The sequence below is a fragment of the Cutaneotrichosporon cavernicola genome, assembly GCF_030864355.1.
Source record: "Cutaneotrichosporon cavernicola HIS019 DNA, chromosome: 3".
NCBI classification, from domain to species: Eukaryota; Fungi; Basidiomycota; class Tremellomycetes; order Trichosporonales; family Trichosporonaceae; genus Cutaneotrichosporon; species Cutaneotrichosporon cavernicola.
The window spans coordinates 3169038-3193480 of record NC_083395.1 but is presented as its reverse complement, the minus strand read 5'-3'; the positions used below and the strand labels follow the sequence as shown (position 1 = coordinate 3193480).

Below are 24443 nucleotides of genomic sequence, written 5' to 3'. Positions count from 1 at the left end.
ATCCCTAACCAACTCTATTGTAGATACAGTAGTTCGTTCGGTTTAGGGGGAATCCAGCCATGCCACCCAGGCAACCCAGCCCATTTTGTTCAGGCCAAATGTGACCCTTTACATTTGCTATTGAGGCTAATAAATAGCTAATCGAAAAGCCTCGCCGGATTCACCACTACAGGCACGACTCAAATGACCCCGCTCTGGTTATTTAATTGACCGTGACCGCCGCCAGACTAGCCAACCTGTTCCCCAGTTCCCCAGCTCCCCAGCTCCCCAGCTCCCCAGTCTGCTTATAAGTTGGCGCCCGACTGTTGCCGGCTACACTGTTAAGTCTTGCATAACATGCCAAAACTCCATTTCTATAAAGCTCGGATGTATGCACCACTTCTTACCAATTCGCCAATTAACTCTTTTGGGATCTGCACAACTTTTGCACGGAGTGGAGATTGCGCCAACTCCGATCCTGCCCTGATCTAGCTGGGACATTGGGTGGGGTAACATCATATTCATCTGGGCTAGACGTCATCTGCCGTTAAGCGGTGGACTTTCAGGGTCATCCCCAACAACCCCCACATGTACTGGTTGTCAGTACCCAACTATTACGCCACCCATCACATCCAAGCGCGTCTATACACCTCTCATACACCTCTCCATCTCGCATCCGTCCATCACTAGCTCCATACACAAACCTCATCTTACCCTTCGTCGTTAGCAACCCCAAGCTACCTCGCTACCGCATGCGACTCTTGCTTCCCGCGCTCCTTGGGGTAGCATCGGCTACAGCCGAGTCTGCCAGGCAGGGGTTCGGCGCTGTCGCGTCGCGTCACAGCCCACCCAGCACCGAGCTGGCCGACCTCCGCGGCATCGGCGTATCACCTGTGCAGTCTCACTGGGCTACCAATATGTCATTGGTGAGTGGCGTCGACTCGTAGCAGGCGTCATAATTGTGCTTGTGATGGAAATGCTGCCCGGATACGAGCACGCCAACTGGGCCTGGTCATCTCCTTGATGGCTGCAGCTAACTCGCCAGGTTCCACCTGGACGGAGGCCAGGTAACCCGCCAAAGGATGACTGCCCGCCTTGTTTCAACTGCCTTCTTCCAGCGTTCAACTGTGGCCAGTTCGGCGAGTGCAACCAGTTCGATGGCTTGTGCCGCTGTCCAGCCGGCTTTGGCGGCCAAGATTGTCTGACTCCTCGTGAGTGGCGAAGACGCTCAAAGAGTATTATTGACGCGTTCAGTTTGTGGCTCGCTAGCTGATGGCGATGAGCGATTCCCTCGTCCTGATAAGGAGCTCTGCAAGTGTAACGATGGGTGGGGTGGTATCAACTGTAACTGTGAGCGCGTTGTCTGAACATCCTGACATACCAGTGTGCAAGGATGACCGCGCGTGTAAAGGTTTCAAGATGCGTGACCCTCTCACTGGGCTCCATGACCCATCAAGCGAACACGCGGACGACGGTGATAACCACGACGATGACGAAATGAGGATGACCTGCTACAAAGGTGGCATCACCGTAGACCGGGGTTTCCAGATGTGTGACGTAACGAACCGCAAGATCATCGACACCATCCCGAACAACAGGCCCCCTCAGGTCACGTTCAGCTGCACAGCGGGTGGGCCGCAGAGCAACTCGTCGCTGAACAACGGCCGATACGGACTTGTTGGTGACGACACAATCCTGCCATATGAAGAGAAGGGCACCTGTGGATTCCAGTTCTGGGTTGACCGTATCGAGTCGTTCTATTGCAAGCTGGAGCAGTGCGATTGGATTGCAGAGGAGGGCTATGGTGAGGACGAGTAGCAGTTCGTGTATGCTGACCAAAGATGGGAGCAACGAGACCCACTACCGCTGCGACAAGGTTGAGTGCGCGTGTATCCCCGGCCGCTTCCTCTGTGGAGAGGACGGCAGTGTCAGTAAGTAAACAACAATCACCGTAACATCTCTCTTACAGCCAGACATCGATGACTTCCTCGCTGAGGAGATCAAGGGCCCCGGTAGCTTCAACTGTATCTCAGGCAAGGGCTGCACGTTTGAGGAGCCAGCGATGAACCAGCTCATCAACGACATCTTCGGCGACCGCTCCATCACTCTCGACTGCGAGTCTGGAGAATGCGTCCACTATACACAAGTACCAGGCTACAACCCGCCACATCAACCAGACAATTCGGTTCTTGTCGCGCTCAGTGCGGCTCTCGCCGCTACCATCTTCGTCCTTGCTTGTGTCTGTGAGTTTTACGCTCAGTTCCACGCTCACTCGGAAGTGATGTGGTACGCCGGCCGCACCCAGCGCCTCCCAGGTGGCACATCTGGAATCAAGCTTCCCGAGGAGGAAGCAGCAAAGTTGATGTCTGACCATGTCCCTGCCACTCTTCACTTCTCCAACGTCTCTTACACGCTTCCAACCGGCAGAGAGCTCCTTTCGCATGTCACGGGTACCACCCGGCCAGGCGAGATCATGGCGATCATGGGTGCGTCTGGTGCTGGCAAGTCCACACTCCTCGACATTCTCGGCCGACGTGCCAAGACTGGAACGGTTACTGGTGAGGTCTACGTCAACGGCCGTATCCTTGAATCGTCCACATTTAGACGCGTGGCGGGGTTTGTCGACCAGGAGGACACACTTCTCCCGACTCTTACAGTGTACGAGACGGTCCTGTACTCGGCGCTTCTTCGCCTCCCTCGCGAGATGAGCTACGAGGCCAAGGTGTACCGCACCCTCGAGACAATGGAGGAGCTCGGCATTCTCGGCATCAAGGACTCGCGCATCGGCGAGTCCGGTAAGCGATCCATCTCTGGGGGGGAGAAGCGCCGAGTGTCTATTGCATGCGAGCTCGTCACTGGCCCCTCCATCCTGTTCCTTGACGAGCCCACCTCTGGTCTCGACTCGTACAACGCATTCAACGTGGTCGAGTCCCTCAAGACCCTTGCCAAGGAGTACAACCGAACCGTCATCTTCACCATCCACCAGCCGCAGTCTAACATCGTTGCACTCTTCGACCGCCTTCTCCTCCTGGGCCGTGGACAAATGGTGTACTCGGGTGACGCAAGCAAAGCGCAGGCGCACTTTGAAGCTATCGGACACCCCTGCCCGCCCGGTTTCAACATCGCAGACTTCCTTATTGACCTGACTGTCGAAGCGGCTGGTGATCACAGGAAGAGCGTCTCTGCGAGTGCGTTCGCCAGCGGTATGGTAAGCGGTATCGCTAGTGGAACCGACACCCCAGCGCGTCCCAATGCCAGCGCGCCACGTAATGGACCTTCAGATGCCGAGGCGGGATTCTCTTCCCACTCGAGGCGAGACCCCCTGTTGGCCTTCGAGGAGGAGAACCCAGTCGAAACCGTGGCCGTCGGCATCAAGAAGAAGGCGGCTAGAGTCCTCGGCCTCTTCTCCTCTGGCACGCCAACTCCACCAGACGCCAACTACGCTGTCCCCGAACAACTCGCGACCCTGGTTCTAGCATGCCGCGCAAGCGACGGTGCGAAGATCACCGAGGCCGAAATCATGCGTATCGAGGCTGGCGAGTCTGCAGACGGCGTCCCCAACGACCAGCGGGACGTTAGTGAAGAAATCGCCCTTCTGCGTGGCTACGATAAAGCGACGTTCTGGACCCAGTTCCGACTGCTCTCCGGGCGCGCATTCAAGAACCTCTACCGTAACCCCATGCTCATGTTTGCGCACTATGCTGTCGCGGTCGTCGTGGCGTTGCTGTGCGGCTTTTTCTTCTATCACGTCACCAACGATATCCCCGGTTTCCAGTGAGTTTGTTGAAGACGAGGCTGACAATGCAGGAACCGTCTCGGTCTGTTCCTCTTCATTCTGTCGCTGTTTGGGTTCTCGACTCTGTCGTCGTTGGGGATCTTTGCGAACGAGCGCATGCTGTTCATGCGGGAACGGTGAGTTTGGTCCAGGCAGACCTACGTGAAGAGTAATGGTGGTGCCAGTACCTAGCACCTCTCATTTTCCCCTCTCTCCAAACTATGCCTTGCTAACATCAGCGCAAACGGGTACTACAAGCCGGGTGCCTACTTCCTCTCCAAGGTCCTGTTCGACATCCTTCCGCTGCGCGTCATCCCGCCGTTCGTGCTCGGCTCAATCGTGTACGGCCTCGCCGGCCTCAATCCCGAAGTGTCCAGCTTCTGGAAGTTCATCATGACGCTTGTGCTGTTCAACCTCGCGGCGTCGTCGATTGTGCTCTTCATCTCCGTCTCCGTGGCAGACCAGGGAGTAGCCAACCTGCTCGGCTCACTCGTCATGCTGTACAAGTGAGCCCGCGAGTTTGGATTTGACTGACGTTAGCCTGCTGTTCGCAGGACTGCTAATGAACTACGACCGCGTGGCCGAGGGCCTTCGCTGGATGTTGACCCTGTCGTTCTTCCACGCCGCTTACGAAGCATTGCTCGTCAACGAACTGCGCTACCTGCAGCTGGTCGAGCACAAGTTTGGCCTTGACATCCAAGTGCCCAGTGCGACGAGTGCGTTGGAATATGTTTCGTCCGCTCACCCCAGTCTTGTCCTCGTTCGGCTTCCACGCGCAGGCCTTTTGGTGGCCTGACACCGCGTTACTGTGCATTGTGTTTGGCGTGTTTACGGTTGCGAGCTATTTGGTCCTTGAACTCTACGTAAAGGAACGTAGGTGATCGATGGCGCTGCTCGCCCCAACGCCATGGACTAGATTATTGAATCATACCTTCCTCGCACGGCACTAATGCACGTGTCTATACTCATCACTGCGCAGTTTGGATCGGTGCGAGTGAGAATGTCATGCATCAGTGTTTGTTTCTGACTTTGTTCATCTCCCTCTGTTTCCTGCCTTGCCATGTCGAGCCCAGCAACCAACTCCGCGCCCTCCGAGAACACGGCTGATGGTATGTGCACAGTCATGTCACTCTGACCAGCTAGCAGCCAACGGCGCCACAGGCCAGCATACAGACTCTGTCGCTCTCTACGAACTCGAGCCCTATGTCTTCGGGTATGCCGCCGGCCTCGAAGCTGCCCGCCGCTTCGCAGCTACTGGCTGGTACGTCACTCGCCTCGACTGGGAGCGGTCCAGCCACGCAGCGGCCGTGGCGCAGCCGGCCGATAGCCTGCGCCAGGAGTTGAGCGAAGGAAGGTCGAGCGATGCAGAGGAGCAGCACAGCGTCGACTACGACGATGCCGACGACGCCGAGTCCGTCGACATACCTTTCTTGGTACCTCATTTTGACGCCGTCATCGACCAACGTGCTGGCGACGAGATAGCCGAAAATGGCGAGTTCACGGTTGCCGTCTCTGACGTTGATGACGAAGGCGAGGACGAGGAGGGGGACGCTGCGATGGTCGCCGAGGTCCTCTTCGCCGACACGTCCGCCGATATGACCGAGTCGCCAGATTTTGACGCCGTCATCGACCAACGTGCTGGCGACGAGATAGCCGAAAATGGCGAGTTCACGGTTGCCGTCTCTGACGTTGATGACGAAGGCGAGGACGAGGAGGGGGACGCTGCGATGGTCGCCGAGGTCCTCTTCGCCGACACGTCCGCCGATATGACCGAGTCGCCAGATGGGGAGGTGGTAAAGCCAGAGCAGGCGCTGGCGCAGGAGGACTCTGACGAGGTTGGCCCCGAGATTGTCGCTTTCGCTGTCGCCGAGGCCGCCGCGTCTCCTTCTAGCGTTGGCTCCCCTGCGTTCGCTGCAGGTCCCGAAGTCAAGGCGGTGCCCAAGGCCAAGCGTTCCGCGAGCGAGATGTCCAAAACGTCCAACAAGGAGATGGCACTCCCGACAAAGAAGCGCCGTCCCCTCAGCGCCGAGTAAAAGTGCCAATTGTACTGTCCTGCGGGCAGGATGCAGTGTGCAACCTGACTGCATTGCCACTAGATATGTGATGTGTACTTTCGTTCTCAAAGGCGGTGCTTCAAAAGCACCTTGGCGGAACCAGGGGTCTGGGCAGGGGGAGGGGGTCTGGATTGGGGTCGGCGTCGGCCTCAGCTCTTCTCCATCTCCCTTGGGTCGATCGGCGTGAGTGCTACGGCGATGGGTCTGCCCGTGAATGGTTATGATTATATGATTATACATGCAAGATCAATAATCTGAGGTCCACATCCAGAGTCCGGTCGAGAAAGGTGTTGTCTTGAAAGTATTTGAGCCACTCCAACGACCTTTGGAGGAAGCTAACGGCTGTTCTGCCGCCCACGTTCCCGTTCGTTTGCCATTTTGCTATCTCCTTCGCTAATGCTCGAGCGCGCGCTTCCACCGCCCGCCCGCGCAGCCGCCTCAGCCTGTTGCGCAAAGATACTCTGCCGCATACGCGACTCGAGCTCGGAAATCTGCCACCCACAAGCGCACCATTCCCACCCTGGAAGGCCGGTCGGCATATCGTCCGCCGGGCCGGGAATGCGATCCTTCTCATGCGACCCGTACGTCGGGAGGTCGAGAACGGCTGGCACGAGACAACACGAAGGAACCGAAACCGGCCGTGAGACGCGGAGGACTCGCAAGCCACCAAAAGTCGGGTGGTCCATCTTGTTGCCGGTGTCGTCCTCGCCCCATACGCTAAATGCAACCTCAAGGGTCATGGTATGGCTGACGGAAATGGGCGTCACGACGCCGGGAACAGTGCTGGGTCTTGCAACGTTGTCGTTGGGCATACGGACCTTGTTGTCGATTGTGATCTCGCCGCCTTCGCGTTTGCCTTTCGCCTCCTTGCCGCGCCAGATGGCCGCATGTCGTAGGTCTGGGTTATAATAGCCCTCTGGCGGTCGTTTTCCCTCCGACATGATGGTGAAGGTACGCACAAACTCGTGTGGTTTACCATCTGGGTCGCGGGGCGAAACGATACTGTGAGTCTGGTTGAGGAGGAGGCGGACGGAGAAGACGGTAGTCGCAGGTGAGATTTCTGTCAGGTGGAAGTCGAAAGACAGCAGCGCGGCAATACACCACACATCCGATACCATGCGCCAAGTCCACACGCCAAGGCCGGGGACGTAGCCACTCGCATGGTCTGCAAGCTCGTTGATCCCGCCCATCGGGTTGGGGTTGTACACGATCAGGCAGTTGCGTTTGGCCACGTGCGTGCCCAAGATCCAGTCTGGGCTGGCGTTGGCATTGGCCGCACTGTCCTGCAATGACAGCTGGGCCATGCTGTCGTCGTAGCTCGGCACGCGGGGGAGGATCATCTCCTCCTCCCGCGTGATTGAGAGGTTGTGCGCGCCGCTCATGTGGACGGGGTTAAGGCGTGGCGATGCCGAACGCACCGGCGATGTCGAGCGGCTCGGGACTGGCGACGAGCCAGGCGTGCGGAACGGGAATCCCGGCGTTGGGGCGGCGAGGTTACTTAGCGCAACTTGGATGTCGGCGCTCTCGCTGGGCCCCGCATGTCGACTTGGACCGCTAACGCTCCCGCGCGGTCCGGGCGAACGCGACGGGGAGGCAGGCGACGTCCCCCGCGACTGTGAGTGTGCTCTCGAAGAGCTCCGGCTCCCCTTCCTCAACCCAAACAACGAATTGGCCGACGCGCCCCGCGCCATCCCATGTGGATCCGGCAACCCCTCCAACTCGGCATACAGCACATGGCTGATCACCCCATTTGTGTGCCAGTCATGACTCGCCAGGTCGGCCGGCACGATAATCGTAAAGTCGAATCTGGCATCAGCTTTGGCCTCCTATCCAGCATACCGCTGCAACCCCTCTTCGAGCCATATCCCGTCCGCCGTCGAGCTGACAATCTCGACTTTGCGCTCGAACAGCACGTCCTCCTCGTATCGCCTTTTGCCTCCCAAATCGAGCGTGATGATAGTCTTAAGGCCCACGCGGATGCTCTTGCATCGCTTCGACCCTCCTGGCGGGAGAGTCACCTCGAGTTCGCCGTTGAGTGGGAAGTCGTGGCGTGGCGGAACCTCGCCATCGGCCAGTGGTAGCTCAGGCGCCGGGAGGTACATGACTCCCCAGTTGGGCACGACGAGCTTGAGCTTGATTTGGGCGTTTGAGCTCGTCGCTGTGGCCAATGAGCCGCGCTGTGGGGGGTGGATCTTGCCCTTCCCCCCTCCGCTAGCGAGGAAGCGGAGCATCGACATGGCGAGTGTTTAGGTGATGCAGAAATGATCGCTGGAAGACGTGCGGGAATGAGCAGCAGTGTCAAGTGGCCAAGTGGGGTTGGCGGTGGTGTCGTCGCTTGTACTGTCCTATGGAGGACAATCTTGGGCCTGGTATTGATACGACTTATGGTGAGGACGACAGGAAAAAGACAGGAAAACACAGGAGCGTCGATTACTGATGCTGTAAAGAGCAGCCACCGCTCCACTCCCCGGGATTGCTGATGAGATCATGCGGCCCGGAAATCTCACTCATATATCCGGCAAACCGAGTTGGGCGGACCGGACCGTTTCCGATTCCGATCCGGATGACAAAGACAACAAGGACGCGCCTCACGCCATGCTGCCAAAGCCTCACGCCATGCTGCCAAAGTCCAATTCGCTGCCTACCCCTGTAACCGTGTCGCTTGCATGCTGGTAGATATGCGCGCGCGTGCATCCGAGGGTATATATGTGTAGGAATGTAGTAGCCAGGGAACCCCACACGTGTTCTGGACCTCAACTGCCATACATGTTGAATCAACTGGACTGGTGCCTGTTTGTCGAGTCGAGTTTGCCGCGTCAAGCGCTCGCCTTGCTGTTGCAGCCGCTGGCATGTATCCAAGCGCACCATCTCTGACTAATGCGCGTCATGAGTCAGTCATCAACGGCTGTCGTCATGCTCAACACGATGTTCCTTCTTGCCGCGGGCTCGCTGGCCTTGTCGGGTTAGTTGACTCGGTTGGCTGGCATGTCTGGGTTGACTGACTTGGCTGCCCACGTTGAATTATTGCCGGCTGGCTAACCCGGGGGTAGTGGCTGGCTCAGTCGTCGCCACCAAGCTGTCCCCTCACCAACGCATCCTGTCAAGTCTTGCCTCTGAGCGCCGCCTCTACGCACCTATTGCTAACATGGAATGCGTATGCCACAAACACAACATCTTCTTCGTCTCCGCTGGCTTACACGAGTCTACATGCGTTCAAATATCTACTACACGGCAACCTTCACACGCTCCATAAATCCAAACAGTCTGCCCATGTTGACGAACCGCCGCCCATTGCAGTCGAGGTACTTGTCAACCACGCCAAGTGCCAAAGCGAGTCCAGCAGAGTTCGCCGCCACAAGCGCGCGCACCTCGTCGAAATGGGCGCCACCGCGCACCGCCGCAAGTGCCTTGTCGCTATCAAACAAGTGGCGTAGGTACAGCAGCTGGTTGTGGAGCGCGAGGTCAGAGTACTCGAGATGCACGACGCCCTTGCACCCCGGCTTGTTGAAGCCCAGACACCGGCGGCCATACACGCTCATGGCGCGTGTGCGCGCCCCGCAGTCGTCCGCGTCACATACCGTCCAGCCGAGGTAGTACTTAGAGATGAAGCCGCGCACCGCGTTCTCGAGCTGCAGTGCGGCGCTCGAGAAGGGCACAGAGGCCGAGCACGACAGACACACGATACCGTGGCGGCGCAAAGTTGCAGCTTCGGGCTCCTCCGCATCGGGCCTGATACCCTCAAAGGAGAACGTCGCTTCGCATGAGCCGCAGCGCAGAGCGAACGGCGCCGCATCCTTGAACCGCTCCTTGTCTGGAATCTGGCTCTCGAAGCGGTGGAAGGTGCGCTCGGCAACTTCGTGAGACGAACTGGTGTACCGTGCTGGGTCGAGGCCGAGGCACTCAGCAAGCCGCGCGCGCTCTGTTCCCTCGATGTTCTCGCACAGGCGCAGAACGGGCTGCAGGACCTGTGCGTCGAGGTACAAGTCATAGTCGATTTTGAGCTCACTGCCCTGTCGCCGCAAGTCGTCTGGGTGGAATGCGCGGTCAGCCTGCGCGCTACGTGCCGCCTTGCCATCCTCTCCGACGCAGAGGATGTACGGGATGACGTCGTGTGCGCGCACTGCAGCACCCTTGGCCTTCATGCGTAGGGCCACCTGCACGTGCGGCTGACTCTTCTTGTCGGGGTAGTCCTCGGGGTTCTTCCCGAGTCGTTTGAAGATGATGAAGTCTTCGATCGGCACTGCGCCAGAGCGCACAGTCTCGCCGAGCTCCGTGAGGTACTCGTGGATGCTGGCGATGACGTTCTCGGTCGCCTCTCCACTCAGAACCTCCTTCAGCACGGCGGCCGACGCATCCTTGGACAGCTTGGAGAACTCGCGACGCTTCATGTCGAGGCCTTTGACCTCAGTAGAGCGCTCGCCCGCCTCATCAATCTTGACGGCCGCGTACTTCTTCTTGTTGAGAAGGAGCACACGCTCAAACATCGCATCGAGGTCGATTTCGAGAAGCTTGTACCGCTCGTTAACGAGTACCTTGAACTCGTTGGCGATCTTCACCGCCTCGGCGTACGTTGTGACATTGGAGTTGACGAAGACCGAATCGGTGTCACCATAGACGACGTCGAGCGAGAGCGACTCCGCCAACTCGCGCGTGTGCGTAAGAATCTCACGACCCTTGAAGGTCGTAAGCGCAGCGAGCGGACGAGACGAGAAGCGCGAGCCGACAAAGCCAAGGCAGCCGTACATCGAGTTGGCGGTAAGCTTCAACGCGAGCTGCTTGATGTCCCACTGCTGGAGCTTGGCCGCCCCAGCATTCTTGTCCTTCATGAGGCTCTTGACCTGGCGACGACGCTGGACAAGCGTGGCAATGATACGAGGGAGAACGCCCTGCGCCATGTCGCTTGAGGGCACATCAGGGATCTTCTCCTCCTCGCTCTCCTCCACATTAGCGCGATCGACTGTTGTAAAGTCAATGTTGTACTCCTGGATGATGGAAGGGTACAGCGAGAGGAAGTCCATCACGAGGATGTACGTGTCCCACAGCCCGCGCTTGGGCTCAAAGACGAGACCGCCAGCGTACTTCGCCTTGCCGCGCTTGTTCCCTGAGTTGACCTCCTCCATCTCGCCGTCGTCGTTGATGATCTTGACCTTGTTCTGCTTGAACGCCTTATCCGGGCAGACATACTTGAGCCGGTGGAACTCGTGGAGGAGAATGAAGTCGTTGCGAACTGCACGGCCACCGTTGAGCGTTAGGTTCCAGGAGTTGCCGGCAAGGTTGGTGAGCTGCTTTGTCAACGGGAGCAGCTGGAGGCGTGACGCGATAGCCATCTGGAAGAAAGCGTCAACTTCAGCCAGGCGAATGTACTGGATGAGCTTGTCCGGGTTGCTGAGCGTGTGGTCGAAGTAGGTGTGGATGTCTTCCGGGTCCACGTCCTCGCGCGCGACCTTGAGGTGCGTGGAGACAATCTCGGTGAGGGACCAGGTGGTTGACGGGACCATGTCCTTCGCGGCATCGCTGGACAAGTCGACAACAAGGCGGCCGGCCAGTAGGCGCACATTGGACCCGGCCTTGCTGATCTGGAAACCCTTTCGGCGGAAGCGACCGATGCGGCTCCAGTGGTCCGCCTTGAGCTCCTTGAGGCGATAGAGGAGCGCCTCAAACGTATTGCCTAGGAAGTTGTGACCGACAATGACATCCGGGTCGTGGCGCTGGATCGTGGCGAGGAGTGAGTTCAGCAGAGCGCGCTCCGCCTTCACAGCCTGGAACTGAGAGCGCTCGCTCTTGGAGCGCGCCTCAAGGGCGGGCGGGAACTTCTCGATTGGGCGCACGATGGTCGTGAGCGACGAGGGCTGGCGGTCGGGTGGTGTGGGGTCCTCGATGTTGACGCCCTCCCAGGTCCTCGTCGTCGCGATGAGAATCTCGGTCTTGTTCTCGCGGTGGTTGACGATCGTACGAAGCGCGATACTCATCATTGTGAGCGGAGGCATCTCCTTCGGCGCCGACGGGTCGTCCTCGTCCACGGGGTTGACATTCTTCGGGTCCTTGACGGTGAACTCGATCTTGGTCCACGTCGCCGACTTGTCAGAGAGCTTGACGTTGGTGATTTTCAGCCAGCATGGTCCCATGATCCGTCGCTTGAGCACAAGCAGCTCGAACGCGCTTGTGTTGGCGCCAAAGATGTGGGAGAAGGTCGCACCGGCGCTGCTGAGTGGAATCTCCGGCTGGTTGTAGGGGTAGACGACCTTCATCCACTCGCTTTCGCCGTGATCGACGGTGTGATCCTCGAACGCGTACTTGCGGTTGACAAACTTGGCACGCCACTCCTCGATACCGTGTTTGTTGCGCAGGGCATCGAACTCCTGGTAGACGTCGTCCTGCGACACCTCCAGGTGCGTCTCACGCCCTCCCGCTGTCGTCAGCTATGCCTGAAGGCAAGGTACTCATACTCACCAAATCGCTTTGAGCGGGGCTTGACGAACAAGTTGCGCTGGATGCCCTGCACGCTCACGCACGCGCTGACGTACTTTCCAGACTGGCGGTCGAGCACCTTGCCAATGAGGTGCACGACTCCGTCCTGCTCCTGGAAGTCGAGCCAGAACATGTTGAGCGAACCGTCCTCCTCAAGGACGTTCTCGGCCTTGGTGAAGCCCTGTGGCACGCGCACAGCGTCGAGGTCCGCGTTATCTGCTAGAGCTGCCTGCACGCTCTGCCAGTGTGCTCGCTCTGGGGCGGGCTTGCGGACAAACGTCTGCTTCTTCATCTCGACCTCGGGCTCAGGCTCAGGGGTGGGCTCTTTCTTGATGTGCTTGACAGCGGTAGAGTTGACCAGGCGGCGGCGGCGGGCCGCTCTCGGTGCCATACCTGAACGACGCTCTACAGGCTTGATATCCATCTCCTCCTCATCGTCGTCGTCGATGGGCTCAGGCTTGACAACGATCTCGTCGTCCACGTCCATCGCGTCGCCGAAGTCAACACCCTCCTCGTCTGACAACGGCTCGGGCTTGATGGTAACGTCCGATACGCGCGGCCTCTTGCCCATATTGCCACGCATCGGGTCCCACGCCTCATCGTCGCTGCTGTCGCCGTAGCGCTTGCGCACGCTGCCAGAGGAGAAGAAGCCCGAGTCGGAGCTAGGAACGGCTGGAGAACTAGAGGGGTAGTCCGGCGACGAGCGGCGCTTACGCGACGGTTCGGCGGTGACGGTGGAGAGGAGGGACGCCATGAAGTCATCCTCGTTCACAGTCGGCTTGGCGGGCCGGTACGTCGAAGCGGACACGGCGGGCCGGGCGTAATCCGAGAATGCAGACTTGGGCTTTGGCTTTGCTTGAGGTTTCCCCGCTCCGCCCTTCTCTGCCTTGGCGCGTGTCTTCTCACGCCTCAACTTGCGCGCTGCTGTCAGGCCTGTTCGGGATATTACCCACCCTTGCGGTACTCCTCGTCCTCGCCCTCGAAAGCGTCCTCGTCCTCACTGTCTTCCTCGTCCTCGCCACCGCCCCAGTCGTCCATTCCGTTATCGACATAGCCGCTCCCGTCGTCGTCGATGATGAAGTCGTCCTGCCCCAAGCGCGAGCCTACGATTGAATTATACTGCTCCTCCGAGACGTTGTCATAGATATCGGAGTCGCCCGCCTGACCGTCAGCTTACTAACAAACGACAAGAGCTACACGAACCTTCCATTGAGAAAGGCGTCCTCCCTTCTCACGAGCCTCGCGTAGAGCAGCGAGGCGGTCAGACTTGGGTCCGGATCGTGGTGGCATTGTTGTTTGTGTGTTATTAGAAATCAAAAGGGAGAATGAGAATGGTTGGCACCTTCGCGTCCGAAGATCAACATTGCAGTCGCGTCAGTTGACGCGTCTTAAGCGCACGTGGGTTTGATTCCGTCAAACAAATCAATAGACTCGTTTCTCGATTCTAAAAACGGCTTCGTTCTAGGCTCCAAATCCATAGCCCACGTGACCATAATTGGACCTCCACCAGAGAAGTCCGCAAACAGAATCCAGACCTTGCCACCACCAACACCACACAGCTCCCCCGGCATGTCGTCCTCGACGCCCACACCCGCGGGGTCAGAGTCCGAGACGTGGGTGTGGAACCCTACTTTGGGTGTGTACTATCACGCCGCAAGCCACACGTACGCACTCCCCACAGCCGGCGAGTGGACGTACCTCACGCCCGAGGGGCTGGCGGCGCGCGGCGCTGCAAGCGCATCCACTCCTTCAGCGACGCGAGACATGGAAGAGGGAGAACTGGAGGATGACGTTGGGTGGGGCGGGCTTATGGACCCCGAGAAGCTCGCTCGCGTCGTTGCAGGCGCGAACACCGCATCCACCAGCATCTCCCAAGAGGTAGCAAACCAGGACCGCGACAGGGATGGAGACCGAGAACGTTACGGCAATGGCCACGACCCATATGGGAGAACCGATGAGCCCGAACCAGACCCCTCTGCACCAGAACATATCCTGCGCCTCGTGGTTCGCCGATCCAAGGCTCTCCCCCATGGCGGAGTCGTGCTCGTCGACGCGCGGCCTGGTGGGGTCCAGATCGGGCGCGACCGACGCGGTACAGGGGATCCAGCCCGAGTGCGCGTGCGCGAGATGGAGGCCAGTAAGACGCATGCTCTCGTTTATTGGGGCCACGAAGGACGTGTGGATGCGGCAGTGCGGGCTGCACATGCTGCGTCGGCAGGTCGGAGTGAGTCCGAGGACCCATGGGAACTCGGCTGCGATCAAGAGGACGACGGGAAGACGGCACTTGGTCCCAGCGACTCGGAGGGGTGGTGGATCGTCGACCTGGGCTCGACTCTCGGTACGTACGTCGCACATCGCGGCGAGGGTGAGGCGACTCGCCTCAGTGAGCCCAAGCACGCCAGCACACCGTATCCTATTCGACATCTCAGCCGCGTGACGGTGGGTACGACGACATTCGACGCACACATTCACGCGGACTGGCCGTGCAGCGAATGCGCGCTGGCTGGCGCGGAGGAGATACGGCTGGAGGATGGTGCCGAAGCGCCGACGCCGGATGGCGCATCACCAGCGCCCTTTGACCCACCAGTCGGTGCGGCTGCACGCCGCGGTCAGCGCCAGTTCAAACGCAAGCTCGCGATGGATGCGTTGCGTGATACCCTGCTCGGCGAGGACACGCGCAACGCCCCATCTCGGGCCGGGTATGTCGACCGCTCAGCCCAGCGCCGACGCATGCACCCGCCATCCCCGCCGCGCCCGAATGCTAGCCCGGGTCCCGCGATCATTGCGCCGCCGCAGCCGGCCGGCCCGTCTGCCGCGTCCCGGGCCATGCTGGCACGACAGGGCTGGACGCCGGGGGCTGGCCTGGGGCGCGACGCTGGAGGCCGCGCTGAACCTGTCGTTGCGGTGCTGCGTAACGAGCGCGTGGGACTAGGTGCGCGAGGTCAAGTTGCAGATCCCGGCAATGGGGCGGGTGGGGACTGGAAGAGCAGAGGGAAGCAGAGGCGGTGGAACGAGGTGGGCCGAGAGTAGCGGAGATGATGGAGTCCACCAGGTGTAAATTTAGTCAACTGTAAAGGGGCACGTTTCTCTAACTAGTTGCTGGCATCTAGATCGAAAGAGTTCCGATGCAAGTACATGTATCTAACCAGGTATACCTCCTCCTACTACAACCTACTGCTGCGACTGGGGAAGCAGGGCGAGGCGGCCAGCAAGCTCGACCTGCGCGCGCACCAGGTTGGACAGGTACGACACGCTGAGGGTGTCCTGCAGACCCTCCTTGATTCCGCCCTCCTCGGCGTTCGAGCCAGCGCCGGCCGACCAGCGACCAACACCCTCGAGAAGGTAACGCCCAACCTCGGCATCACCGGCGTTCTGACCGGCGTTGACGGCCTGGACGTACTCGAGTGCATTGTCGATGAGGGTCGACAGCTGCGAGAGCGAGGAGGAGAGCGAGGGGAGGGGCGGGAGCGAGGGTGACGGGGTGGGGTTGCCCGAGGTGAGGAGGTCGACTGCTGTTAGCTTGCGACGTCATTCTGCAGCCGGGCTGCAATTTACTCACGGCCAGCACGCTCTGAGTCGGCGTACTTGATGACGACGGGGACCGGGAGGAAGACGCAGTTCTCAGGCTTGGGGTTAAGACCGAGCGACGACGAGACCCAGCCCTTGATGCCGAGGCCCTTTTTGCCGCTGGCGTCGAGGTCAGTGTCGACGGTGAGGTGGATGGCCTGGGACGCGCCAGTCTCCTGGGAGAAGTAGTTCTGGATGAGAGCCGAGTAGGCGTTGAGGTCGGGGTGAGTAGCGTACCATCCGACAATCGACTCCTTGATGCCGTTCTTGGAGAGCAGCTCCATCATGCCCTGCTGGAACGGCATGTCAAGCGCAACCTGCTCCTGGCCCTCCGAATGCGGCACGGCAAAGCTGGAGCGCACATCGATCTCCTGGCCATTCTCGCTGCGCACACCAAGGAGGGTACCGATGACGCGGGGGGTGGTGCTGTCCGCTGGCCGGCGCTGGTGGTGGGTGAGGATGGACGCGATCACGGATGGGTGGATCGTGATGAGCGCGGGCGGCCGCCTGCTGTCAGCAACCTCCTTGACAGCTTGAAGGGTGAGGCAACTCACAGGTGCGACGAGCCGCTGGGGGGCTGAGTGAGGTGGATCGCGGACGTAGGAGCGTCGAGCGACATTTTGGGCAGGTGTGGAGAACAATGAGCGTTGAGCGCGGCCTCGATGGTGTACTGTTCAAAGGACTGTACAAAAACGACCTTGCCCCCACGTGATTAAAGGGTAGGAGAAAATAACGTTTGGAGGAGTGGCTGATGACATGATGAGGAAGTGGAGGAAGGCCACCAAGATGTCTGTAACGACTGCTCATCATCACTGACCATGGCTAGCACCAGCAGCTCTGAAAAACACCCACTCGCAATCGAGGCCGGGAGAAATGACCCGGACAACGGCCACGATGACGTGGTGACAATCGATGTCGACGGCACGCCGGTCAAGCTCGACAAGCTTGGGCCCATGATCATCAACTCAGACGGCGTGAGTAGAACGAGCTGGGAATATGTCGGGATAGGTCTGCCTTTTATTAGCCTATGAGCTAGCTGAGCTCACACAAGACCATCTCGCGCATCACGACATGGACAGAGATGAGCGAGATCGAGCGCAACCGCGCTCTGCGGCTCATGGTAAAGCGCAACCTTGTGCGCTTGAGGAAGCTCGACCGGGAGCACAAGAACGACGGCCAAGACCGCGTCAGCGCCCTCGAGGACGCGTAGGCGTATTGAAGATGCACTGCGTGTGCTGAGGGGCGACCGTGCCTATGGCCCGAGAGCCGTGAGGGAAGGTTCCGAATCCTCTTCCTGCAGCTCGCCTCCCAACACCCCGCAAATGCGTGCATGTATTGGGACTCGGTACATTGTTGTATCTATAGGGCATAGAATGTAAATCATCTCGACTGCACATATGCTAGAACTGTTTGCTGCCTCACTATCGCTGTCGTTTTTTGTGATGGTAACTGGCTGGACAGACCTGGGTGGAAGGTGGAGGTGTCTCAGGGCACATCACTACTTCCACGGCACGTCGGCCCGCATCTCTCAACTCACTCATCCACAACCCTCGCCATGGCAGACGACGCAGCCATCCTCGCGGTCGACGCGGGGCGCTTCACGGGCGAGGGAGCTGACCTCTCTCTTCTCCATTACCTGCGACAGGTCGACGGCGCGCTGGACACGTTGCCGCCCGACGCGATCCTGCCACACGTCGCCGTCCTTCACGCCCTCTTCACCCGCCTCCTCGTTCCCAACCCCCAGACCACGACTGCCACAGCCCTCCCGAAGCCTGGCCGGCCGATCCGACATCTCGCTGCACGTATTCTCGTCAAACTGCATAAGCGGGTCGAGAGCCATTCACTCTTCGACCTCGTGCAGGCTCTCCTGCGCGGCGTGGATGGCGGCAACAAGTCCATGTCCGCGCTCGAGAACGTGCAGCGGGTCGCTAGCTGGTACACTATCGGCGAGATAATCAAGGAGCATGGCGGGAATGTGAGTAGCGATGAGTCGAGCAATGACCACACGGCGCGTGCACGATGTGCCGAAGGGAAGGAGGTGTGCTGACCATGGCAGATGATGTCGTTCATGGCCGAGATCTGTACGCTCTCAGTCAAGGTTCTCCGCAACTCCAACTTCTCCGTTATCCTTAGAAGCCACGCCGTATCCGCATTCTACAAGTCGCTTGTGTCGGCCGGCCGAGCTCTCCCCGATGCTCTCGTCAAGGACCTACTCAAGCAGCTCCGTTCGGGGCTGCAGGACAAGGCGCTGCCAGTCCAGAGAGTGTGCGCCGAGACGTTCATCAACCTGCACCTCTACTCGCCGGTCCTCCAGCTGCAGCCTACGCTCGAGATGATCACGCCGCTCGCGCTCCGGAGCCTCGAGAGCGCCGACTACCTTACAAGACGTTCGGTTTGTCGCATGCTGGCGCACTTCCTCGCTGCGACGCAGGTGCTTGGCTCAGGAACAGCTCCTCCTGAGCCCAAAAAGCCACCAGTTAAGAAGGGGGCGGGTGACGCCGAGGAGCTGGACGACTCTGGTCCGCAGATCATCACGTCGGCGCCCGAAGACAAGGCCAAGGCCATGTTCACTCCAGCGCAGATGCTCAAGTACCTGTCAGTCCCGTACAACCGGCCTAACACGCCGCGCAAGCTGCGGAATGCCCTTATCGACGTATACGCGACCCTCCTCACCCAACTCGGCACCGAATACGTCGAGGCGCACTACGGCGAGATCGTAGGCCACATTGTTGGCGAGATCGTGCTGTCTCAGAAGGGCCTCAGCTCACGGTATGAGATTCTCGCGACGCGTGAGGCGTCAGGCATTCTCCTTCGCGATCTCGTGGGCTTGAACATGCTGTCCGAGGCTGGGCAGGTGATGGCGCTGCGCGAATGGGGCAACAGTTACCTGCGCAAGTGGAACCCGACGCCGCTCGCAGGGCAGCGCAATCCCCACAAGCCGACACTCATCATTGCGCTGCGCGAGGTTGCTGGCCTACTGGAACAGCTCGGCAACGCACCCCCCTCAATCATCGAGCTCCTGGCTGAGCCTCTTGTCCGCCTGCTCTCGCACGAGTCCTACTCTGTTCGCCTACAGGCTGCCGCTACCCTACGTCGCTTCTGCACCACGAACCCCAACCAGCTCCCTCACCTCCTCAGCGGCCTGCTTGCGGATGTTAACAAGGACCTCGGCCTTCTCGGGACTCCCGCGACCCCGAAGGAAGTTCCGGTCCGTGTCCTCGGCAAGGCGTTTGCCCTCGGTGCGCTGGTCGCCACCAGCCCGTCGCGCCCGCTGTACGTGTCCAGCGACCTGCCGTCGAAGGTGTTCGACATGTCCTTCTCACTTCTGAAGCGCGCTGGGGACCACGACGTTGGACCAGCGACAATCGAGGTGCAGGTCGCGTGGCACCTCATCGCGTCGCTCATGTCGCTTGGGCCCGGTTTCGTCAAGCTTCACCTCCCGCAGCTCCTCGTTCTGTGGCGCAACGCGCTACCGAAGCCGACGACCAAGGATGCCTCAGTCGGCGACCGCGGTGAGGCCGACTGGAACTTCCTTCTTGTCGTGCGCGAAAGCGCGCTCGGCGCCATCCACAACTTCCTTCGGCACAACATATCGCTCGTTAACATCGACGTCGCGCGCCGCCTCGCGACCCTGTTCACCAACACGCTCAACTTCGTCAATGGTTTCGCCACAGCATACTCTGAGCTCCTACGCGAGCAAGCTGCAAACCCGCAGGGCGGGACATCACATGCGTTTACGATGCGCCCCTCCCTCGTCGACCGTGAGGCGAAGCTGCGTCGCCGTGTGCTCCAGTGCTTCACGGGTCTCGGCCCTTCGTCCGCCACGGAATCGATGCAGCCCGCACTCATGCAGGCCGCTATCACAGTGTTTGCCGACCCAGAGAACTACTCGGGCTCCGCGGCTCAAGCAGCGATTGCGGCCCAGGCTGGACAGTTTACGAGCGTATGGCAGTCAGCTGACGAGTATGCGTTCGGTTTGACGAGCCTACTGCCCGCACGCGAGCGTGAAGGCGGGTCGTCTGACGAGGACGTGTTCTTGAACCGCGACCGCGTCGAGATGTCCATCGAATCTCAGCTCTCGGCTCCCATCATCGGCTCTCTGGAGCACGATTACGTTGCACTGTTCGCGCGCGACCTCAAGGCTGACTCGCTCAAACCTGCTCCAGCACAGACTGGCGTCATCGACGCGGGTGTCGAGCTCTTCGCCACCCTCTTCGCGCACCAGAACCTCGAAGGCCAGGTGCAGAGCCTCGCTACGCTCAGTAGCCATGTACGATCGTCCAAGCTCGAGCGTAACCCCGGCCGCAAGCAGGCCATCGTCGGGAACACGATGGAGGCGCTCTGTCGTTCACTCGTGCTCGCAGACTCTGCCGGCCCGCGGGCGAAGAGGTCACTTGGTAGCCCGCAGGTTAGCGACGTCATCAAGTCGCTCCTCCAGGACGCTGTGCTTGACTCGAACCCGAGTATCCGCGGCGCGGCCGCCCGTGCAATGGGTCATATCTCGAGCATTGCGGGCAGCAACTATCTCTCGTCCCAGGTCCAGTGGCTTGTCGATCAGGTCGTCAACAACCGCGTCCCTGACAGCCGCGCTGGCTGCGCCATGGCTTTCGGCGCGATCTACAGCAGCGTTGGTGGCATGTCGGGTGGTCCGATCCTCAAGACCATCGTCAACATTCTCATGTCGCTCGCGACTGACCCGCACCCTGTCGTCCACTTCTATGCGCTCGCCGCGCTCACTCAGATTGTCAACGCAGCCAACCTCTCGTACTCGCCCTACGTGCACACGACCCTCGGTATGATCTCGACCATCTACCTTCTCGAGACCCACGAGCCAGACGGTGGCTCCCTCGGCAGCGTAAACCTGCGTGGCGACCTCCCAGCATACCAGGTCATCTGCCGCCTGCTTCATGCGCTTATCGGCGTGCTTGGCCCTGAGCTTCAGGAGCCCGGCAAAGTGCGCTCGCTCGTCTTCCTCCTCGTGCACGAGTTCCGCGAGGAGACGGACGAGGGTCTTGCTGTCGAGGCGATCAAGTGCATCCAGCAGATCCTCATGTTTGCGCCGGGTGAGGTCGACGTGCCCAAGCTCGTCTCATCGTTCCGGCAGTACCTGGCCTCAACACGGCGGCCGCTCAAGGTCGCCGCCATCACCGCGCTGTACCAGATCGTGCAGCGTGACGCCATGCTCATGTCAAAGGTTGGTGGTAACCAGCTCGTCGAGGAGCTCTTCGGCTTGCTCGATAAGGACCCAACAATCGAGGGTGTCAAGGCCGTTATCACGAGCTGGCTGCAGCAGACGGCCGCGACGCTTCCATCTGGCTGGATCGACCTGTGTCAGCGCATCATGACCCGGACGCCCGGTGCTAAGGCCGCTGCACCCGTAGCTGCCAAGTCCGCTATCCCGATGTTCATTGACGACGAGGGCGCGTCGCTAGGTGGCGACTCAGCTGATCGCGGTTCAACGCTCAGCTCACGCTGGCGCACGCAAAAGTTCGCCCTAGTGTGCTTGCACAACATTGTCGTTGCGGTCGCTGAGAATGGCCGCCCGGAGAACTTCAACCCCGTGCTCGCTCGCCAAGCTGGATTGAATGCACGCCACCTCCTCTTCTCCCGCGTCGCCGACCTCATCCGAATGGCGTTCTCAGCTTCGGCGGCGATCGTTGAGGACGTCCGCCTCGAAGGTCTGCTTGTGTTGAGGGACGTCATCCGCTATTTCGCGGCCGCGCCTGACCCGGACTTCGAAGGCGCTCTGCTTCTCGAGCAGCACCAGGCCCCAATCGCGGCTGCACTCACACCGTCCTTCGGCTCGGACTCGACGCCCGAAGTTCTCGCACGCGCGGTGCAGGTATGCGCCGTCTTCGTCGGCTCGGGCGTGATCAAGGAGGTCTCGCGCATGGGCCGTATCCTCAAGCTCCTCACTGGTGCCCTCGAAAAGTGCAAGGAGGGCGACATGGTGTCGCTGGGCGACGTCAAGGATCTGTCGAGCTCAGCTTCCGTCATGCTCAAGATCTCCATCCTCGCAGCGTGGGCCGAGCTGCAGGTCGCGTCGACCAAGCAGACGTACCTCGTCGAGGTCATCAAGCCGTACCGCTGGCTACTGGGCCCGTTCTGGGTGGGCGCACTGCGCGACTATGCGTACCTTCGCACCGACCCTGAGATGGGCGCTGGCGCTGCTGCCGGAATGGACCTTGGCACAGGCATGGGCCGCGACGTTCTTCTTCCGTATTACGAGAAGGCGGTACCAAAGCTGCTGCATGCTGTCGCAATCAACCTCGCGGCCAACGACCCCTTCGTCATCGGTGCGGTTGACGGGCAGACCTTCACGTCATCTGCCGAGCCGCATGCTTCGTCGGCACCCGCTATCCGGCCCGAGCCAGCGACCAACTTCTACGTCCTGTATGGGCTGGCATTCGAGTGCCTCACGCGGGCCATTGGGTTGGACCCCGACATGGCCAGCGTGGCTCTCCGCGCCCTAACGAGCCTCGTGCGCCCACAGCTGTCTGGCACGACCGTGTTTGAGGGCGCGTTTTTTGACGAACTGTGCACCATCTGCTACCGCATTGCAATGAGCGAGAGTGCGGCCGTCAAGGCTGACATGGTCGAGCTTATCGCAACGTTTGCCACCAGCCGGAAGGGCAGCACTGGCTTTGACGCTGCGCAAGTGCGCCGCGCGCTCGCCGTCGTCGCTTTCGTCCTCCGCCAGACCATCCCTGCAGCAGGCATCTCGTCCAACTTCTCCCACTCCGAGGCTGCTGCCGACCGCGTCGCGTTCATCCGCTCCGGCTTTGCAGCGTATTCGCGTATCGTCGATGTCATGGACATGGCACAGCGTGCCGACTTGTCTGCTGTTGCCGTCCACCTTTTCTCTGACCTCCTCCGGGACGAGACGCCGAATATGGACCTCGCGGGCCAGTGTCTGCCGTCGCTGAAGCAACTGCTCGACCAGACGCTTGCATCGCAGGTCCCCACCATCGGCGCGACAAGCGAGCGCGTCGTCCACGGACTTCTTGGCGCCTGTCTGTCGCACATTGACGATATGCGCTCACGTGTCAACCCAGTCGCCAGCATCAAGATTAAGAACAACATGTTGGCACTCGTGCTCATCCTCACGGCGCTTCCGCTCGGCGTACCCATATCCAAGCCGGTGATTGAGCAGGCCGTCTCAGACATTGCGCGGTACCTGACCCTCACTGCGATGACCGAACGCCCGGCTCTGGGCCTCACCCCCGTTCACTGTGCGACTACGCTTCTCCAAGCATCTCTCCGCCAGCTTCCCGGATCTCCACCACGCCCTTCTCCAGCACTACAGCATGCGGCACTCTGCGTCGTCGCCGCGCTGGTCTCGTACCTTGCCGAGGTAGTTGTGGCCATCGCAGCTGCAGACGACGCCGCCAACGTACCCCTCGATGGTGTGCGCGAAGTAATCCGTGGCCTGGTGGCATGGTGCGCGGGCCTTCCAGATGAAGCCAAGCCGAGGGGATACGGCGTGCTCCTCCCGACCCTGGCACTGTTACTCGATCCCGCTGAGCAGGCCCCGAGTCCACTGCACGTACTTGCCACTGCGACGATGCTGGGTCTTGCGCAGAGCGCACCCAAAGCGTTCAAGGACGCGACGCAGGCCATGCCGGAGGGTGAGCGGGCGCAGTTGGAGCGTGCAATTCGCGACGCGGTTAGTGCGCGGTCTGGGCCTGTGCCACAGCATCGCGGGGGAGCTGGGATTGAGCTCAAGAGCTTTGGGTCATAGAATAGATGTAATCTGATGCAGGCTAGTATTTGAGCAAGGAAGGTTAGGGAATTCGGGCTGCCAATGAGTGAGGGAAGGAGCCGGTGAAGCCGAAGTTGTGAGGCATGAAACAGTAGTCTTGTTTTCAAAGATGTTTCACAGATCTGCCCATGCCGCCCACATGTTGAACAAACTCTGGAAGCTGATGCTAAGCATTTCACGATATGACTTATGACATGCCTATGCCTAGGGCGCGAAAGTGCAAGGCCTTGTCTGGAGCATGACCATGGATCTTTGATCCTTGAGCACCAGCGTTTTGGCTCTCGATCACCTAGATTCACTAGGGCTTGGATGCGTGTATAGCCCTTGCTGGAATGGTGTAATATATAAGCCAACGCTGCGCCCAACATGGCTAAGGAGTAACTATAGTGCGCGTACCTGTACCGCTTGGACGCGTCGTGCATCTGATATATGATCTGATATGGACATTGGACGGATTGTTTGCCGTGATGACGACGAGAGTAATGAGGTGAGAGCCACATTGTCGCGTCGTGAAATGAGATGAGCACTTGATCCCAGGCACGGAGGTATATCTTCTTGGAGCGGCATCAGAGCTGGAAATATCAGGGCCCAATAGGAGAAAAAGGGGCCGGGGTTTGAACTATCATTTCTTTGCATGTATCAGAGCCGAGGTAATCCCCGTCACTCAGGGTCAAAAGGGTGCGTTTCCAAGAGTGGGTGGACGCGATGGGCAGGGGTGAGCGTGTGGGGGTGCGGATCGTGTATCAGAGTAACAGGGCTAGTAGGGCTGGTGAAGGTGGGTTTAGAACTACACCCCAGAGTAGAAAACTGGTCTCCCAGCCAGTTTGGTCCCTTTTAT

The 24443-nt window shown here is 59.8% G+C and overlaps 7 protein-coding genes across 7 annotated transcripts; 4 read left to right on the top strand and 3 right to left on the bottom strand.

The window, feature by feature from the left end:
- Positions 1-731: 731 nt before the first annotated feature.
- Positions 732-5787, top strand: ADP1 (uncharacterized protein; the record flags this gene model as incomplete). Its single annotated transcript, XM_060599732.1, has 11 exons — positions 732-905; positions 1025-1190; positions 1234-1329; positions 1364-1783; positions 1821-1910; positions 1953-3753; positions 3787-3891; positions 3994-4260; positions 4295-4470; positions 4505-4627; positions 4901-5787. 11 exons carry the CDS (start codon positions 732-734, stop codon positions 5785-5787), a joined length of 4305 nt encoding a protein of 1434 aa, XP_060456397.1.
- A 356-nt stretch (positions 5788-6143) lies between these two features.
- CcaverHIS019_0312010 (uncharacterized protein) lies at positions 6144-8045 on the bottom strand (the record flags this gene model as incomplete). Its single annotated transcript, XM_060599731.1, has 2 exons — positions 6144-7614; positions 7648-8045. 2 exons carry the CDS (start codon positions 8043-8045, stop codon positions 6144-6146), a joined length of 1869 nt encoding a protein of 622 aa, XP_060456396.1.
- Positions 8046-9032: 987 nt separating this feature from the next.
- On the bottom strand, positions 9033-13566 carry POL1 (uncharacterized protein; the record flags this gene model as incomplete). The annotated part of the gene is made up of 4 exons (XM_060599730.1): positions 9033-12217; positions 12259-13197; positions 13230-13437; positions 13480-13566. 4 exons carry the CDS (start codon positions 13564-13566, stop codon positions 9033-9035), a joined length of 4419 nt encoding a protein of 1472 aa, XP_060456395.1.
- A 279-nt stretch (positions 13567-13845) lies between these two features.
- CcaverHIS019_0311990 (uncharacterized protein) lies at positions 13846-15306 on the top strand (the record flags this gene model as incomplete). Its single annotated transcript, XM_060599729.1, has 1 exon — positions 13846-15306. One exon carries the CDS (start codon positions 13846-13848, stop codon positions 15304-15306), a length of 1461 nt encoding a protein of 486 aa, XP_060456394.1.
- A 141-nt stretch (positions 15307-15447) lies between these two features.
- On the bottom strand, positions 15448-16462 carry CcaverHIS019_0311980 (uncharacterized protein; the record flags this gene model as incomplete). The annotated part of the gene is made up of 3 exons (XM_060599728.1): positions 15448-15785; positions 15836-16350; positions 16398-16462. The coding sequence occupies 3 exons, from the start codon at positions 16460-16462 to the stop codon at positions 15448-15450; spliced, it is 918 nt and encodes a 305-aa protein (XP_060456393.1).
- Positions 16463-16661: 199 nt separating this feature from the next.
- CcaverHIS019_0311970 (uncharacterized protein) lies at positions 16662-17053 on the top strand (the record flags this gene model as incomplete). The annotated part of the gene is made up of 2 exons (XM_060599727.1): positions 16662-16817; positions 16895-17053. 2 exons carry the CDS (start codon positions 16662-16664, stop codon positions 17051-17053), a joined length of 315 nt encoding a protein of 104 aa, XP_060456392.1.
- Positions 17054-17398: 345 nt separating this feature from the next.
- CcaverHIS019_0311960 (uncharacterized protein) lies at positions 17399-23584 on the top strand (the record flags this gene model as incomplete). Its single annotated transcript, XM_060599726.1, has 2 exons — positions 17399-17818; positions 17900-23584. The coding sequence occupies 2 exons, from the start codon at positions 17399-17401 to the stop codon at positions 23582-23584; spliced, it is 6105 nt and encodes a 2034-aa protein (XP_060456391.1).
- Positions 23585-24443: the final 859 nt, after the last annotated feature.